Consider the following 20,522-nt stretch of genomic DNA (forward strand, 5'->3'; position numbering starts at 1 on the left):
AAGAGGAGTAAAGTAATCTAGGTACTGATCTGCTGAGGTTAGCTCGTCACCTGCGTCAACTAAATTGTCTGGTTTTAAAGCTTGAATTTTCTGCCTTATATTTACAATTTTGTTATTGAAAAAGTTCATGAAGTCCTCACTACTGCACAACGTTGTTGTGGAGATATCTGCAGTGGTTTTCTTTCTAGTTAATTTGGCTACTGTATTAAATAAAAATCTAGGGTTGTTTTTGTTGTTTTCTATGAGAGTGGAGAGATACGTTGATCTAGCTGCACTAAGAGCTTTTTTATAGTTCAGGATGCTCTCCTTCCACGCTATCTGGAATACTAACAGTTTAGTTTGGCGCCATTTACGTTCTAACTTTCGAGTAGTCTGTTTTAAGACGCGCGTGTCATCGTTATACCAAGGAGCAAGTTTCTTATCTCTAATGACTTTTCTTTTAACTGGAGCTACTTTATCTAAGGTATAATGTAATGACGACTCGAGATATTCAGTCGCCTGGTCTAGTTCTGTGGTGTCAGACGGTGATCCAATCAAAGTTGATAACTCTGGAAGATTACTAATAAAGCTCTGTGCGGTAGTTGATGTAAATGTACGTTTAATGCGATAGCGCGGCGCTGAGTATACATTGTTAATATGACACACTGTAGTTGAAACAAGATAGTGGTCTGAGATAACTTCAGACAGTGGGAGCGTAAGTAAATTTCTTATACTTAAACCTAACAGAACAGTCACAGAAGCTCCTACATGCACAAATTGCACTTCAGGTGATTGCAAAAACATAGGCAAACAACAATAAAAGTTGTACACATAATCTGAAAAACATCTCTGTAGAAATCTATGCTTAGCTCTGATCTTACTTTATGTACAGTATAAGCTGTGAGCAGTCAGAAAAGATTTGGACTGAGTGGTCGGTCCTGCTCTCCCAGTCTAAGACCCTTCAATGCTGGTAATAAATTCTTATTTTACAGAAACTTTGTGTGCACAGACCTATGAGGAGGTCAGAGTTGAACCATGGTGTCAGACTGCACATTGCAACGGATGTTTAGAGTCAATAATTTTTCTGTTCTACTCATGTTCTCTTCCAAATATGTGAGATTTTGTTTAAAGCTCTGAGTGCTTGTGTGCTAAATGACTTGAGTGGCCAATCCAATCCAATGCTACAATTGCATGTCACTAACTTTAATTTTTTTTTTATCTTCTCTCTCTCTCTAGTTGTACTTCCTCCTCTCTGTCTCCCTCTCTCTGTTCTCCTCTGCAGGTCTCCTCGGCTTCTGAGCTGTACATCTCCAGAGTGCACTTACTGGTCCTACCAACCAACTTGCCAAGTGTTTTTGCTGTTTATTGTTCGTTTTGCCCACCCTGAGTCTGGTTCTGCTGGAGGTTTCTTCCCCTAAAGGGAGTTTTTCCTCTCCACTCCAGTGCCTGCTCAAGTGGGGTTGTTGGGTTTTCTATATAATTCTGTTTACAGTTTATTATTATATTTTCTAAGGTCTAAAACCTTAAACACCGTAAAGTGCCTTGAGATGACTTCTGTTGTAATTTGGCGCTATACAAAGAAAAATGTCATTGAATTAATGCTGCAATGCTCCCAGATCTCAGGTGAGTACAATTAATTTATTTATGCAGATCACGTCAATGAAAATGAAAAGAACACCAAGGTTGTAAGGCTCAACACTGTATAGACACTTTTTGCTCAAGGAAAGAAAAGGCAGGTGATGTGTGTGTCCTGTTCTGCATCACTGGACATTTAGAGAGTGTCTATATCCTTCCTTGACTCTCTTTAGTGAACACGATTAGCACTGCCATGTTTTTTTTCCTCAGGCAATTCAGCTCTAAATAATATACCACTATAAAAAAAAACAATCTTTGTGATGCTTTGTTTATTCACAAGAGATTGTGATTATTATGGAGCACATTGTACACAACATAAAAGTTGGCTTCAGTCCGTCTCTTGAAACCCCCACAGACCTGCTGAATGTGCTTTGAAATTTGCTGCATTAAAACACCCCCCAGCATATGTGCAAATTAACACAAATGTGTTCATACATATGCAATAAAAACATATTGCAAGATTAAATATGTTAGCTGGTACTGTATACACACATACACCAACCAGCATGTGCAAACATGCTTGAATTGATAATCCTCTCACGAAGCACCATTCACCACACCATCTTAAACTAGTAATAACTGGTTTGATTTGTATGATACACATTCAGGTCCAGATTAGTATTTGAAATATCATATACATATATAGTCACATTATACTTCAGGGATCCATAATAAAGCAATAAATGTGTCAATAAAGTGTAGACTTTCAGCTTAAACATACAGCGAATGCCACCCAAGAGTCTTTTAAGGCTTAAATTTTAATCCAAAAAGTCATATAATAAGTCATATTTTATACTCTTTAAGAGTTACTGACTTCAAAACCACAACCACTATTTCTGCTAGTGCCATTGTATAAACAATTTTAACAGTTTCTTTCTCTAAAAGAGACTCTAGGACAAATGAAAATGTTTGTTGTTTATTTATTAAAAAACGTATTTTGTGAGGTCTAATGAGCACTTTACATTTAGTGTAACAGCACAGTAATCAGATGGTAACTGCAGGTAATCTGACTACATAGGTGGTAGGATACTGTTTTCCAGTCACTGCCTTTTAAATGACAGGACCATGATCATGGCTTTCTTTCACCTCATGTTCATTTGTAGGCTTTTCCGGAGGATTTATTCACAAGCCATCATATTATAGCTTATAGATAAAAAAAAGTTTTTGTAGAGGAACTTGAAAAGCTGGCAGATCTCTGCAGCAAGTGCAGGCTAGTATAACAGCCTAATAATATATTAAACATACTGTATCTGGGTACATAATTTGTGAAGACCACATACCATTAACTGTAGTATATAATCCTATATAAACATGACAAATCTCAATAAAATTACTGCAACCCAACGGTGTCTACATGTATTCCTCATTTTTTAAAAATGAATGTAGTGCAAGTAAATATTTTCAGTAACACAACACAACAAAGATCTTATTAATAGAGTGGAGTATCAGATCCCGTCATGAGACTGAGGGTTTCTCACTCTAAAATTAACCTTCCATATTTTGGTCACTGATTCACAAACTCACAGAAGTTGATCCCTGCCAAAGAGCAGCTGTCCAAATCGTTGATGCGTCAGATTTGTGGGCCCATGCTGACCTACAGGAGTGGCCCATATCTGGCTCTGGTGATGTGTGCTGAGTGACAGCAGTGCCAAAGCTGGCATCCTGACAGCTCTGCTGTTGGGGCTTGTCAGTTTTAGCGGGACGCAGATTTGATCCAGACCTGACCTCTCTGACCTCTTGACAGGATTTTTGCTCAGAGCAGCAGTGCTGACACTGACACACACATACACACAAACTGTAGAAAGACACACACACGCTTGGCGGACTGGCAAATATTTCATCACCCTGTGCAATGGGAGCAATTCAGGCTACTGTACTCTACATGAACAACAGTATTATTGAATGGTACGGAAGGACAGCAGGTAGTGATGGCTGTATTGTTGTTTAACAGTATAAAGCCATGACATTTAAACTCAGGTCTATAGAGAGAAAGTCCTGGAATTTCATTTTGAATTAAACTTCACTTCACATCACATGATGATAGTATATAGAGCACATTGTCTTATCTACAGTACATCTGAAGCAGCACATTCACATTGTTTCTCCCTCCTCTCTGCTTCCTACATATTAATGGCTACACGGTTAAATAAGCACTTAAAATGGTAATATAAATTCCCAGTAATACTGTGTGTGCATGGTTCATTTAAAGTAGATTAGCCAGACGTGTCAAGTTGTCCTCCAGTGGTAGACAGTTTAAATCTTCAGCCCGAAATTTGCCAGTTGTGGAAGATAAACAATGTTCAGTAAGATAAAAGTGATTTCCAGCATATAATTTTGCTTGACAATCATGTCTGGCTAGTGTAACTTTTTAAATAGTTGACACTTCAAAGTGTTCTTTGTGTCTGAGCTGTGACTGTGTAGGAAAGGAAAGGAAGGAGGAGGAGGTGCACTGCCACTCCACAGAGAGTTGTCTGTGTGTGTGTGTGTGTGTGTGTGTCTGTAAACTAGATGTTGTTAGGCTTGGGGATGTTGCAGAAAGGTTGACCTGACTAAACTCTACTCAGAAGCTTTGTACTATACAGTGAATTTACGTGGCTTCCTTATCTTCCTCTACTCTGCTTCATTTAACAGTCAATACCCTACGATGTTTAAAAAGAAAAACACATTATAGTATTTATGTCCATGTCACACCTCATATTATTAGATTGGTATAACTCCAGCCTTAAAACAAATGAATAATAGAGAGGCAGAAAACTTAAGATACCAATAATTCTGTACCAACAAGCTTTTGTACAAGGCATAAATAGCAGAATCTGTACCTTGACAGTTTTGGCAGCAATCATATTGGACAGATTCTTCTTGGCCACCTGAGAACCTTTGCCTGCAGGTAGGAAACTTGGCCCCTGTGAGGTTTGATTAGAAACAGGTTTCAAATGGGAACATCTGCCAAAAAAACTAGAAGATAACAGAATCTATCTACATGCAAGCAAGAAAACTGTAAATGGCCACAAACACAGACTATAACAAAACAGACAGATAACAGCACAGTCTATGTAAATTACATTTATTTCAAACTGTCCTGGCATCAAATTAAGTGCCAGTCATGAATTGCCTTTACAAGTGTAAAACACCAGTGGTTAATGATCCTGGAGGTGTAGTGACATTCATATCAACGGGATTTCAACTTTAATCACTGCTGCACTGCTAATACCCACAGGTTCACATCAAAACCACATCCCTGGACCAGTCAAGCCCAATTTAGAAAGATTCATTTCAATAGGAAATCAATAAGTAGACTTGTGAAATAATGTGAGATCCTCAACAGAAAAGATGCTCTTTCATCTGTGGTGATGGAAAAATTATGGTGGTGACTGTTTCTAAAAACCCAATCTTTCTAATCTGACTGGAATAGTGTCTATGTGTCATAAATACTGCATCCAGTAGTAATTACTATTCCTCGTGCTTGGCTTTCATAGAAAATAAGTTAAAGGCTCCTGACTGCTCCATCATTAGGGCAGTGATGGTTCAAACTTAGCACCAGCACAGTTAAATGTTGGTGAGAAATTAACGTGATATAGCACCGCTTGCTGTCATATTACTATGGTCACTGTGGCCAAGGCCTTAAATCCCTGCCGTGCAGCTTCCAAGTGTGAATGTGAGTGTTTTCCATGAAAGGAAGGTTGCCTCTCAGTAAAACTACCCTGAATTTAGTATAAAAGTCAAAAATCAGCACAAACATCATGGGTAACGTCGTACCTGAAGAGCCAGGGTTTGGTCACAGATGAAGCTCTGGTATTTCAGAGGAATATGGACGCTTTCTTTAGGCCGGAGGTAAACCCTGGGACCTGGGGCACCATCCTCCAAGTGGAACATATTCTCCTCCAGTGGCGTAGTAGTTTTGGTTAGCCCTTTGAAGTAATGCCATTCCTCTGTGTTAGTGATGACACTGGATCAAAAGATTAAAGGCCATGAGTGAGATGAAAGCAAATTGTAATATACTATTTACTTAAGGGATCCATCCAGGATCAGAGTTGGACTTGTCACACCATCAAAAATAAAAGCCACTGAAGTACACTGCAGTGTTCACTGCAGTCTATGATAAAAGAAAGTGATTTAGCTATTCTTTGAATGCTAACAGAAGTTTAGATATACAATACAAAGACTTGTAAGTATAGGTTGTATTTAGTGTGGTGGTACTCATTAAATTTAATGGCACTACTGATATTCAATTTTGCAACAGCTTCTTTAAAAAGTGCTTGTGTTATATTGAGATACTGACTCAACTACAAGAAAGCTCACAATGTGCGAAAAATGGGAATGACTCTTTATCTGTATGCTCTGATGGTGGAGTTGTGGTTCATCAAGACTCAATCTCAGGACACCATGGATATCAATAAAAAACTGGCCCTCACCAAAACACAAAATATTTTTGATATCATGTTTGGCATTTCACCCAGCCTTACTTGTACTGTAGTTATTCTTTTTATCATCTTCAACAGTTGAGAGCTGAACTTAATCCAACATAGCAATTACGAGTAACTAAAAAACAAATCAATGGCAGGATGTGGAGATGCTTTTGTGTAAAGTTCTGCCAGCTTTATAAAAGCACTTTCAAGTTTCATAACAAAAATTACAACCTGCTAAACTGGATGCTGCACTCTAGCAGCTTTATCTACCGCATAACTCCAGTACAGATGGAGTGATGTGTCATTCCAGTTGTGCAGTAGTCTGCAATCATAAATGAGAGAGAGGGAATAACCTTTGTCTTTTATGTGTAGTCATGGGAAATATTCTTTATATTCTAGATCCCATCTTTTCAATCCACAATGCATCTAAAACAACACTGACGTTGCATAAATGGAAGAATGACCAATAATTGAAGTTAACTAAATGCAACACAATGTGTTCTGTTTAATTACAAATAGCAGCTTTCATAAATGTGAAAGTCACCCTACAAACCCCTAAGAATAGATATTCAGGGAGAAAGCAACAGGGAGGTCTTGTCCCCACTATTTCCTCTTTCTTTGAATGCTAAATTTCATGCACAAATACATAAGGAGAAGTGCTTCTTTAAACTTCAAAGTTACCAACCCAACGGCATGGAGAGTGGAACTTTTCTCAACAGGAAAGCGAGAGTTTATGAATTTTTCAAGGCCCCACCTCACTAACATTAGTATGAGATGCAACAGTCAGTTCCATGAAATTTATTTGTAGATTCCCACCTGTGCACTTAGAATAAAACCCCTTGCCTGTGGCTTATCGTGACAACAAAGAGTGTCTGTGCATGGTTGTTTCACCAGGGCCTCCATTAAAAACCATGCTGATACATTTAAAAAAAAAAAAAAAAGAAAGAAAGAAAATGGAACAGAAAATAGAGTTGAAAAAGCACAGAGAAGAAGGCAGATAATGAGACAGAGAGATGATGAGAGAAAGGAGCAGCACGGACAGCAACAGAGAAGCTGTACAGTCTGCTCTCTCTCGACTAGCCAGAAGCCATCGCACACATTGGGCTCTGTGAGGCCAAGTGTAAAAGGCAGTCATGCAAAATGGATCGCAACAGGTAGCAAACGTGTCCTCCACGTCACAAGGAGCCTCTGGGCTCCAAACACCGCAGACATCAAAGAGACAGCTAGCCTAGCCTCTCTGTAAGTACTTTCCCTTCAAAGCCTAATGCTGAATTGCCGTGTTGAGGGTCAGGCTATTTTCTGTTTGTTTCTGGTGAACAAAGAGCTAACCCAGGGCCTTGTTTATGTTCTCAAGAACGCGCTTTGTCAAATATTGGTTAAAATATTGACAGGGAAGTAACAGCAGCAGCAACAGAGTAGCCTTGGCGCACTGATGAAGCTGCAGTTCCCACAGTCCAGAATAACACAGGTCAGTTTTGTGGTTTGTGTACATATTGTCTGCCCCCTCAAATGCTTGGCAGTGTAAAAATATTTGATGTTTTAAACACAGGTTTATGGTGCATTGCCTGCTAAGGTGAGGCATCTAAAGAGGCCTGTGGATTAACAGGATGGGGGTGAATATTGTTTGTTTATACTGTATATTGTGGCTCAGCTAGTATGTTAGTAAGCTTCACACATGTTTAGTAAGCTAATTAGCCAATAAACTAATTAGAGTGGTCATTTTCTGAGATAACTGGTAAAGATGCATGAGTTTGGCTACTGACTGGACTGTTTCATTCAGATGAAATTGCCTATTAAGTCAATGGGACTGGTCATGGCAGCTTAGGGACAGCAGATACTGTGCAGGTATTCTGCTGTTTAAAGCTACTAATTCTCTTCCTGAAAAATGTTTAAAAGCAGCTTAAAAGTACATAAGGTCAGTTTAAAGTTATTGTTGGCTGTCCTCACCAGCTTTTGTGTTTTAGTGCTCCTCTGTGTGTTGGCATACTGCATACTGTTTGTACTGAAAAAAAATCAGCTTAAAACCACGGCATCACTACAATAACTGCCACTGCTAAAAACTGAAATCCAACCTTGAAATGCATTATTGTGGTCAAAGAACTTTATCAATCTTGAAGATTTAGCCATTTGAACAACTACTATGTAATGCAATTGCAGCTCACAGTGCTGCTTGGTGACAAATTACTTTTTAGAACAAGGATTAATCACACATCCAAGCAAATAAAGAATAAGTAAAATAAGCAAGTAATATTTTGTTCTACTCTGATACAGAAAAAATGACCACACTTGCAAACTGTACATAGCTACAACTTGCATGAGAGCAACTGCAGAGCTTACAAAAAAAATTAAAAAGCTTAGTAAACTGTCTCAATTTATCTGAGTTAGTTGAATTTGATTCCTCAAACCCAATGTGATGCAATAGAAACACATCCAATGCAGAAGCTTCATGGTTAATTTACACATTTCTGGCTTGTTAAAGGTGGCAGACGGTTCGGTGTAAAGTGTCACACTGCCTCATCAGGAAATAAATAAATAAATAGGGTGCTAAGCTGGGGAGAGGACAGATGTGGGGATTGATGACTTTAAATTAGACCTAGTAGGCCTGTTGGCTGGGCTAATGCCATAATGATTCATCCACAGCAGACTCCAGCCTTTGTTGATCAACGTGATATATGTTAATCCAAAGCTGAGGCATGAGTCGAATCCATACAAAAAGACTCAGTGTGAAGGGATTAACAACAAAGCTAACTGAAGAAACGAACATGGCGTGGATATCAGTAAAGATCCAGGAACCATCAGCCTTAACGGTTGTGTGTGAATGTAAAGAAGTATTTATCATCTAACTAGCATTATGTCTATCTGTGTCAAGGACGTGTTTGTGTTGCTGAAGAGGCAAAGAAGATTCTCTGTTCACAGACCTACAGCTTGTTTGTGTAAAATAAAGTGAAACGTTCTAACATCATTCTAGGTGATTGCTAAAAGTCCTGAAAAATTCAATATTGATCTAATTTATTCATGAATACACATACAAGATGTGTTTGGAAAAGTGGCTGTTATTATTACTGCAAAACAAATAATTCATCCCGTTTCTACAAAAATAAAAACACACACGATACAAACAATATCTGTCAAAACCGTTCAGGTTCAAACCTAATAAAGGCACGCATGCAAACACACAGATTAGTTTGCATCAACATGCATCATCTTTAAAAAATGCAGAATAAAAACTAGACTCCGCCAGCCTAAAAACAGGAAATCCCTTCCTGTAGATTTCCTTCACCTGGTACCATTTGGAACCAACTTTGTTCTGATATGATTTACCATCTCTATGGGGACCATTAGGGTCATAGCTTCATAATATAACACAAGCTTTCCTAAAACAAATTATGCATGCACACATTTAACCATGTTATTACATATTTAGAACAACAAAATCTCAAATTGAAATAGTGAGTTCTATAAAAACAAAATAATTTTATTCCCCATTCGCCAACAAATTAATAATGACAACAACTCATGACACAAATAAACACTGTGCAACCAAACACAACTGTTTCTTATCAATATCTATGTATATGGTGTATATATATATATATATATATATATATATATATATATATATATATATATATATATATATATATATATATATATGGTGTATATATATGGTCTGACACAATTCATGGTTTACATGCATTTTTGCAGAAAAAACATTAGTGTCAATAATAACATAAATATTATCTCTTTTATCTGCATCTGTTTCAGCATCCAACACTGAATTGAACTGGATTGAAATGGTGGTGGTTGGGGTGAGAGGGGTGGTGGAGACAAAGTGTGAGGATGTAGCATCATTTCCTAAAGCAGGATGGAAATAAGTTATAAGAACGATCTCTAGAGCTACACCGTCACCTTTGGAAACACATTCAGAGAGTGTGAACACAGTTTCACAGTGGTGTAGGGCTTGTTACGGTCTGATAATGGAAAACACATACAGTGCACATGCTCACAGTTGGTGTGTTAGGCCGGCGACACACCTACAAACTTGTAAAATCCACCCAATTTTAAAGATGAAACACATGACTTACAAACACATAACAGTTTTCTCAGATCCCCTCTTTGTCAGTGGAAAATATGTAACACTAAACTACTACTCACTGTCAACTCGAGTCTTACCTGAGCTCAGGGTCATCACTGTGGATGGTGACAGTCTGAGGTACGTTAAAAGGGTTTTTAAGGACAAACTCCATGTATTCAGCAGACCCCAGGCTGGCGTAGAGTAGGTGTTGGGTGGTGATGGCCTGGCTCAGCATGTTGGCAATGCCCTCTGCCTTGTTGCACTGTTCGCTGGGTTTGGTCTTATGAGGGTCTCTGGCCAACTGGGCTTCCTTGCTCTGATCCTAACAACCAGGAACAATGACAAAGGCTGAAAATAATGTTCCAGGCAACAGAAAATCATTACATTTTATAACAGCTGTACTTTACAAAGCAATTTACTGGTTCAATTTGGACGTTTCTTGTAGAATAAAAAACATTTCAGCTATATTCCCTCACTCTCAGCCTTTTTTTCGCTGGTTTAGATAATCTGGGTGGAATGATAGCTAGTTTAAAACCTTCTAACTTCTTTCAACCAAAACTTTATCCATGACACAGGTAAGCCTAAGTTAACACATTTCCCTTTACAGTTAAGTGTTGTGAATATGAAACGACTTATTAAAAACCTTTGACACACCCACAGAGCCATGGAATACTGCCACCAGGTATTTGGTAAAGGATTCAAGATTACTCACAATACTTTCTCATGTTTTCAGATTCAGTTTCTGCACCTCAGTTCCAAAGCAGATGATATATAGAAGTAGAAAAGGTCAGTGTGTGTTTATTTTAAGAAAATTGTACAGTTACAAACATGCCATCAGAGATTAACTACCTAGTCCAACTACATTGAAATCCATCAGCAAAATCTGCTGGACTCCTAGTGATTTTCACTCAGTGTCAGAGACTCTGGACAGTAGCTGCATGGTTTTAAAAATAAATTCAACTTCATGGTTGTAAATCTAAATGTGAGAGAAAATAAAATATTAAAGTTTTCCACAAGTGTAGCTCACTGATATTATGCTGGACATAAAACTGATCCAAATTAAATCACGACCATCATCGCAGAAAAGTCCAATGCAAATGAAATTGCAAAGCACCTCCAAAAATCTTTTTTCCTCTAAGAGGAGGACTTATTTTCCACAGGGCAGACTGTTAGCAACTAAAATACAAGTCTTACTAGAGGAAATGTAATATGCAAAATCTCTGAGAAAAGCACGCACAGCAGCCAAAAGCATGTGCACCCATGGGTGAAAGTACAAGATGTGCCTTTGGGCAGAAGAACAATTAACACCTTCCTGTACAGTCGCTAAAACACAGACGGTTGAAGGCCACATCTCCGTGAGAATTGTAACACTAGCAGGCTGTCTGGGAGACAGCTAACGCCTCTAAGGGTGCTGTCTTATGACATGTTACAGAGTACGAATGAAAGCTGTTGCTCTGTTGTCTGTCTTAGTCTTAAGTGAAGAAGACACAAACAGACAGACTATTGTGGCTCAGCTTTGGAGATAAGCAGCTATTTTAGGATCCCCGTTGGCTCAAGTGAAAAGATTGACCTCACCATGATCTTAGCTGCTTTAACGTCTTCCTTGCCCTCCCGCTGATGCACAGCAGCCATACAGTTGAGCTTGCGGCGCTCGCTGTCTGCCTCGTTTAGGTTGTGTCCCCCCGGCATGAAGTCAGCTCTGATCCCGTGTTTGAACAATGGCACAGGATCCCCATCTATCTCCAGTCTGTGTGCTTGTGCAGTGTTCCTCGCTGCGAAGGAGAAACAGGCAGCGATCATGAATATATTTACTAAACGGAGTGGAATCTAATCTCTTTGCCATTTTGACCATATGTTCTAAAAACTCTCCAAATGTCCAAGGGAGAGAGGCGCTGACAGATTAAAGTATTGTTGGAGCACAAGAAACAACAGCTTGTACAGAGTCAACAGTCCAGTCAAACAACTGGCACAAATACAACTGGGCCAAAGCCCTACTGCTGGGAAAACAGACTCTCTCTCGCCTCCTAAATTATCCTTCACCTCCATCACCATTTATCCACTGCAAGCACCAAAATACCTAATTAAAACACATGATTCATCTACTACTCACCAAATAATCCATCCTTATTTGGACTAGATCATACAAATTAACAATTTTTTTAAAAGCTTTGACAAGAAAATTTGCCTAATCCTGCACAATCAGATATTAACAATCAACCCAGAATCCAAAATCCCACTTTTGATATCTGAGAGCAGTTTTACTCTCTCTCCACTCTGTTAGTAGCCATGGGATGGAGTGTGTTTTTCAGCATGCAGGAAGATAAACCCAGACTGGCTAAAAGTGGCCCACAAATCTTTGACAATAATGAGCAGCATAGTTGAGAAAAAAGTGAGTGGTGTGTCACTGAATTGAGGAGGAGAGAGATGGAGAGACAGGGCAAAAGAGCAGATGCCAAAGAAAAAGAAACATAAGGCTCATGAGAAGTAGCTTTATACTTACTGCTTCAGTAACATTGCCTAGCCTAAAGCTGGACGATAAAGAAGTTTAAAGTTTCTTCTTCATCTATGTCTTGGTATTGGTTTTACCACTGGACAGTCACAATAATGTGTTATTAAACCTTGGGCGTTTGAGAAGTTGAGTTTTTTTGTTAAATGCAGAGGTATACTTACAACTTTACAACTATACTTATAAGTACAACTTTTAATAAATATTATTGCCAAGAGAGCTCAGTATACTGCAACTTTAAAAAGACAGAAATTATCATAAAGAAAACAAATTAAGATGGGAAAAGCATTTACAGTAGGGAAGCAACATACGCAATTTCCATAAAAGTTGTGACCTTTTCTAAAATGCAAAAAAAGTAAAGTCTCAAAATTCATCATCAAATCATCAAACTCCAAATTTCCTTCCAAATAAGTTGGTTGTTGAAAACAGTGAAACTTTTTTCTATATTGGTCAGATATAAAAAGATGCAAACAAATGACCAAATCGGATGTTTTAGAACAACTCCCAACTTTTCTGGAATTAAGATGAATGGCCCAGAAGCACGATTCATTTAACTGAGATTGTGTGACACAAATACTAATGAAGATACTGTTTTAATTACTTCTGCCAGTTTTACAACTCAGTTTTGCTTTTCCCGTCATACATGCAATCTTTCTTTCTTGCTTGTGCGTTTCTTATCACAAACAGTTGTCCCTGTGTGTTATGCTTGTTAGAAGAGTTATTTTCTAAATGTATGTGTTTCCAGGTATCCTTATCGAAGATACATCAGGCTGACTACACCAAATTCTTATCAGCCACAGAAATTGACACACATGCACAGTACAGTTGCTCATTTTCAGCACGGCTTACTGCAGTAACTGGACTCAAGTGAAAGCAGCTAGGCTCATTATATGTTATATTACACAACGTGAAGTACAGAGAGTAAAAAGTTTAGTGTTTAAGAGACACAGAAGCAGTGGAAAGGTTGTAGTGGGGAGGAAGGGTAGGATTAGTAAGAAACAAAGCCAGCACTGAACAGATCGTGTTTGCACAGCGAAGAGACCTGTGAATGAATGATTGCATGCACAAAATACTTTGCAAACATGCTTTACAGCACTTTTGCTTCCAATTTCAAAAGCGTTTATCAATATAGTACAGTAAAATATGCAGCATTTCTGAGAGTGTGATGTCCTTCTAGACCTGCCAAGCCTCTTTACCTTATTCTCTAAGCAATTATCTGCTTCATTTCAACCGTTCTTTCTTTTCTGATACCTCCTTCCTGTGTGTGTTTGTCACTTATAGTCTACATTTAAGGATAAAGTTAGGAAAACACACCAGTTGACTGGTGACAGCTTGTCCAAGGAAAAAATTGGTTTCCCCAGTGTGTGAGTGCCGCTGTTTGGTCTGTGCACACCCACCCACATACACACAATGTACAAACAGGACGGCAGCCACCTGAGATGCGTCTGCAAGCTCAATTAGGCTGAAAATTGAGTGGTTCAGTGGTGCAGCCAACAGACAGAATGTGAAATGGATCTGGTTGAGCTGATCAACGAAGGAGTATGGTCACCGCCCAATTGAAAGGCAATAATTACTCTGTGGCGTAGAACATACACAAACACATTTGCTTAGACATTCACTAAAAGGTGAGTGGAGTAAAACATGAAGTGCACATTTAATGAAAGTTAATTAATATGTTAGAAAACCAACACAGAAGGAAATCAGTGGGCTGTGGATTAAAGTGCTTGCCATTGAGTTGGAGGATGTTTCTGGAGGACAGACTTCCTCCTCTGAAGCCACTGGTGACTTCACGAGGTATGATGATGTGAGGAGGAGACGGCACCACATCTGCTGCCCTCCTCCTGCTGCTGGGATCCGCTGGGCACCCTGTAGGAGAGAAATGCTGTCTTTAGTTTAATATTGTTGAGCTGATATTATTTATATCAGAGCACTTCTTACTAGCTTTTAAGTCATTCATAAACTCGAGCACACTAGTTACTTCTAAAGAGTTTACATTAGGATTTTTTTTGCTTATTTTGTGTATTTTTAGTGTTTTAAGTGTTTTTTTAAAACCATTTTCCCAACAGCACAGATTGCCTTCTACCCTCCAGCACCTCGTTTGGAAACTACTTAGTTAGAATCTGCATTATTCATGACATCTTACTCCTGTTGGCTGTAGGTATGACCCCCACACTCAGCCCCAGGCAATCAAAATGAATTATGCAGATTCTCTTATGCTACATCTTTACCTTGAGTAATGGCTGCAGCTAGAGTATGTACTGTAAAGTCTGATTCTGAATATATAGATTATAGCAAAAACGGTGTGTTTAACTTTCAGGATTTCAGATTTCAGAGTTGATTTTAACTTCCAAAGAGTCATTTTCAGAGTAAAATGCTCAGTGTTGGAGTTAATTTGACCACACTGGTCACACCAGTATTAATTTCAACTCCTTAGAGATGTAATTAGACTTGGCCCACGCATTCCAGTTCCTCAGTTGGACATGTGAACACTATTGTAGTGCCAGTGTCAACGTGTCTAGATTTTTACTATTTTGAAAATGTTATTTCTGAAATCAACTCTGTGAGTTAATTCAAACTTGGACTTATTGCAGTGATGGAGAAGCTGTTTGAGGTTAAAGCTAGGATTTTTTTTTTTTTTTTTCCAAACATGGTAACTACTGTACCTGCTATACTGTAGTACAGCTTCAGTATGATTAATTCATTTAGAAACAATATTTGCAGCTACATTTGCTTTAAAACCTCATCAAATGTGCAGTTAGTGTTTAAAGCATCTTGCTCCTCACCTGGCTACAATGCAAACTTTGACATTTCCTATTTTCCAATTCAAAACTGCTAACTGCCTAACTTAACAGAGTTGAAAATATGTTTTACTTACATTTAGGTTTATGCCTCAGATATTTAAAATGATCATACACTTGTAAATTTACATCTTTTGGCTTCTGTATTACATCCACCTCTTATTGTCTTTTTTCGTAAGTAACATCTGCTGAGGACATCATTCTTCCCTGTCTAAACTATAAAAGAAGACAGTCCTGGAGGACAGAGGAGGACACACAAAGCTAAAAAAGAAAACCAAAATAAAAACACATTTTGCCTGCAGGTGTAAAAACTGCAGAAGTTATTACTTTTCTTGCTTTAAGAAGTTCCACATCAGCCTATGGAGAACTGCAGCTCTAAAGGATGAAACACCACAACTAGTGTGCATGATGACACTGCATTTCCCTGTTTTTCACAAGGAAAACCTGAAACTCCATGTCTCCTGACTACACAAACAAGTCAAGCCAGTAACTGAGCTCCCAAAGATCAATTTCAACTAAGAATATTGGTCTATAGTCTGTGTGTGTGGTCATCAGGATCATTGCACAGGCCTAGGTACACACAGCAGCTCTCTAACCTTTCTATGTAATTACCACACATATAAGCCAAAGAGGTATCTTTATACACAGAGAGGGTGTATAGCCTGAACAATATACAGTAGAGTTTTTACATAATACTTTTTGAATACACATTTGAATTGTCCTTCACACTATTTCTACTATCAGACGCTTTGCATTTTTGTTTGAATGGCCCATTTCACAGTTTGCTATATGCTGCAAAACCAGATCTGGCCTTTAGAGTTCAGCATTATTTGTTTATAGTTTCTGCTCCTAAATGGCAAAATCATCATTTTCTTCCTCTTAAAGGCAAGTGGATAAGTAAGCACTCTAGGGTGCACTTGTACTAAGACAGTAAATGATTGCTGATATTAGTAGCTTTTCTTCTAACATAAATTCATCCAGTGCAGAGCCACTACAGTAAGGCTCCCTTACACTTTAGAACAGCTCTTTACACACAAACTGCCTGATAATGGAAGTGTGACAGATAATTGCTCACAGAGTCACAACCATGCAACCTGGAGCCATCTTAACAAGAGCATTTTCAAATACCAGAGGTCAAAAGACTTAGTTTGTGCAATTTACAGGTATACTCAGGACACCCCTTAAAATCTGTTAGACACAATTTACTATTTAACAGTTGACTGAAGAAGTAATTAAAACTAAAGTTTACAGCTCTTTGAATTACAGTGCACTTTGACACAATGCTCCCACTACTCCCATCCGTTTTCCAGCCTTTGCAACATTACAACACACCCAACTAAGGTGGTTAATTGTAGTATAAGATGTTTTAGCATTTTCTGAGAGGCTCCGGTGCACTTGATCAAGGATGCTTTCAGATGAAATATAGTGAGTGCAGCAATTATGTGGCTTTACCACCCAGAACTGACACCTCAATGAGCTTGTAGGAGTTTTAGAAGGAGAGCCAAAAGTACCCTCCAAATCTTTTAGAGGCAAACTCCTTCATCAACAAACTGATAATGGGCAGAAGCTAAATGAGTAATGGGAAGCTGGTGTTGCCATGCAAACAGACACAGACAGCAAAGCTCTGCAGATTAATGGGTGAGGTGTCTGCCGTCCCAGTGCATTGCCCTCATCATCCATCACCCTTCTCTGGCCACATGACTCAGCCGAATGTATTTGTTTAAGTTATATTTCCCAAATATTACTGTAAAGACATTACTTCTCCTGTCTCATAAAAAAAAAACTACAATCAATGGCAAAGCACTAGAGATCTGATTCCCAGCCTACGCTCTTTTGTGTTAAGAAATGCTTTGGTGATGGATAGAATTATACAATAAGCCTGCAAGGACGTGATAAAATGAACACTCAGCGCTATGTGCCCACAATAAAACAAATGGACTGATGATGAACCCAATTATGTCCATCTGATTTAATCATTCAATCATTTTAATTAATCGCCTATCAGTGGAACCATCATTAGGCTCATTAGATAATACCTCTTTTAGTGCTAATCCAGGTTGACGTGGACGTCTTGCTCTTGGCTACATTATCCATCCCTAACTGTTGAATTACACTGGCAGATTAAGACAGAGCTGATGATCCTCATCACTGAAATGTGAGCTGATACGTCAGGTTTGCCCAGCACAGCATTTGTGACTCTGTGTTGTCTGTGTGGAGGAGAGTAATTGTGAACAAAGTGCCACGGCGCTGAACTCTATCAAATTTATTGACTACCTCTCGCTGTTGCATGACAATAACCCTTCTCGGCAGTACCCCACCTGCCCGCCCTCTTTGCTCTGCTGGCAGTTTTTGAGGTTAAGGACACAACCATCCACTGATTTACTTGCCCCCAGAACAAATGGGAGTAAGCACCAAGGGGTTTCAAAGTAGTCTGCAATATTCGATTTCTTCTGCTTCCCTGTTCCAGGCCACTGACCTTTCAGAATAAGCAGATTCCCCCTCACCTCAGGGCTAAAAGTAAGGTTGATAAAGTCAGGCCTTAATGTGCCAACAGCGTGAGCTTTTAATGAGTGAGACATACTATGTGTGCACCCCTTAGGGAAGTCACCTAGCTAAACTAATTGTAAGGTAAATTTCACTGATATTTTGTTCCACTTGTGGCAGCTTTAGGCAGGATTCTCTATAGTTTCGCTTGCTGTAACAGCCACTCTCTACAGGGCTTATCAGGCTGCTGCAGATGAGGAGCACTGTGAGGTCTGGAAAAGGTTCTAATCTTTCTTCTCTACAGTGCTGAAGCGGATACATGCTTACTGTTTGTGTGTGTGTGTGTGTGTTTGTGACAGAGTGTGTGGGACTGCAAGAGAAATTGAGACTTCGACAGAAAGGACACAGTCACAACTCGGTCTCAGTCAGCAAATTTATTTCATATCAATAGGCTTTCCCTTCTGTCACATTTGGGCCATTTCACTGTTGGCAAATATTACCAACATTCTTCCAACTGGAAATTAAAAGCACTCACTGTCCTAATTTCTGGCGGTGTAGCCAACATTATATTTTTATATTGCAGAACTGAAGCCATATGTGTATGAAATAAAGTTGTCCCATCAAAAACTATTACTATTATATTAACAATTGGTTAAGCAGTTGTGCAGACACCGCAGCTGTTTTCGGTGTTAAAATGGCCGTGTTTCTTTGTGCTTACTAAAAAACTTTTTAGTTTGTGATTTGTTCCCTTGGGAGAATAAGATTACAAGATATCTTTGGTGCAAAGCTGACATTTTGTCTCAAGGGTAGTGTCAGAAGAAAGCCCCTGGCTTGTCCAAATGTTTTCAGCTCGCGCAGCTTTGTCTTTGCCAAAATGTGTTCTACCCAGAGCAAATATGCTTTTGTTTGGATTTCCTTGTGTCCCTGCATGATATTATGTGCTTTTATGACATTTGCTGTCTGAAGAATAGAATAAGCCATGAATATTTTTGCCTGATCTGACCTAATGGCGCTCTTGTGAACATTTGAGGGTTGTCATCAAAACTGTTAACCCATTAGGGACCTAGTACACCAGTGTCTGTGGCAACTAAATGTCAACAAGCAGAAACTTAGTCTAGATCACAGATGTAGGGGATGACCTAAATTACCATCCTCAGATCCTACTGCTGGAATGGTAAGAAATATTCAGAGTGTGTGTGACCATATGGTAAACTACTAATGGCACCGAAGTTCAGTACAGTTCAGTATATCACCCTCTGTCCTGTACATTTTTTAAAACTTGTTACAGCAAGTCTGTAAAAAGTAACTTGTCTTTTCCATCGTTTACATTCTAACCATCCGTCATCTGTCTATGCTGTGAGTGCTTGTCTGTTTGTTTTAGGGACAAAACACATTAATCATCATTAACAGGCTATTAATCAGTTCATGGTATCAGTCTTTGAAAAAGCTATGAGCTTTACATCATAATGACATCATGGATTACAAGGATTATTCTTTGTCTTCCATTTTTTGTTTTTGGGACAAAGTAGTACCAGCTTCCAAATACTCAGCGGTTTTTAATTGTGTTAAAGTTAAATATTTCTCTGTAATGTGTCTCTTTGCCCATCTCCATCTTCATGTTCCTCTCATAATCTATGGATTTAGCAGAAATCAATAAAGCATCGTTGCTTTTCGGTTGATCAGGAGGAGCAGGCAGTTATCAGCCACGGCAAAACCAAACACCTTAATGTCCCAGCCACAATTTCATGCCTCTCTATTATTACGATTAAACCACATCCTTTTGTCCTTTATGATGCTATTAATAAAAGCTGCTTTATGGAATGATTGAATAGGCCTGACAGCGTAGATCATTACCGTTTAATTAATTACTTGTCAATCCCACCTTGTGATAATTAAAAGGGATATCATTGGGTGTTTTACTCTTTTTCATTTGGAAATGACAGTCTGCCACTCACTTTTTCCAATAAAGCCTAATTCTGATGAACTCCCAACAGGGCGAAGTAAAGACATGATTAATAGCACGCAGGACTGAAACACATAAAGATTTGAAAATGGAAAGAGTTTGTATTCAGGATTGCACTGGTGGTGAATTATAAAGGCATAGAGGAGCACAGCAATAACGTCACATCATACTCACCACTCTGCTGCAACAATATGCTCTTTTACATTTCCTAACTTCAATCGCTTGTTGTCAAGTGTAATCTGGGTAGCTTAGTAACAAAGAGAAAAAAAACAGCTAAATCAAAGTCACTGTAAATATTTAGTCAATAAAAGCTGTTTTTGTTGGGAAAGAGAAACTCAAAGGAGCAGAGTACTGAATGTTAAAAGATTTAGAACAAGTGCTGTGAAAACATTTATCAAAACAACATATTTTTAGAGTGTGTTAGCAGCAAACAGCTTCAGGAACGTATTAGAAAACATTAAATAACAGAAGCATCTTCCTGCAACTGATATTCATATAAAAAAACGTAAAAAGTAGAAATACAGGTCTGTCGGTTTGTATATATTATCCTGGTTTTAAATTAAAGTCAGTAGTTGCACAAATTACTATAATAAGAGTCTGTGGTACAGATTAAACTAATAAACAACATTTATGATTATACATTAGCACAACACATCAAGATAAAAAAAATATTTTA

At 38.5% G+C, this 20,522-nt stretch overlaps 1 protein-coding gene across 1 annotated transcript in view; it reads right to left on the reverse strand.

Moving 5' to 3' along the window:
• Positions 1 to 20,522, reverse strand: part of nphp4 (nephronophthisis 4) — a 128,394-nt gene that overhangs the window by 11,111 nt on the left and 96,761 nt on the right. Inside the window, exons 18-22 of the mRNA XM_026366908.1 lie at positions 14,330 to 14,467; positions 11,671 to 11,867; positions 10,194 to 10,417; positions 5,371 to 5,560; positions 4,434 to 4,517 (exon numbers count right to left, since the gene is read on the reverse strand). Of these exons, the coding sequence (XP_026222693.1) occupies positions 4,434 to 4,517; positions 5,371 to 5,560; positions 10,194 to 10,417; positions 11,671 to 11,867; positions 14,330 to 14,467 (833 nt within the window). The remainder of the gene's footprint in view (positions 1 to 4,433; positions 4,518 to 5,370; positions 5,561 to 10,193; positions 10,418 to 11,670; positions 11,868 to 14,329; positions 14,468 to 20,522) is intronic.

The sequence above is a fragment of the Anabas testudineus genome, chromosome 7 (genome assembly GCF_900324465.2).
Source record: "Anabas testudineus chromosome 7, fAnaTes1.2, whole genome shotgun sequence".
Classification (NCBI taxonomy): Eukaryota; Metazoa; Chordata; class Actinopteri; order Anabantiformes; family Anabantidae; genus Anabas; species Anabas testudineus.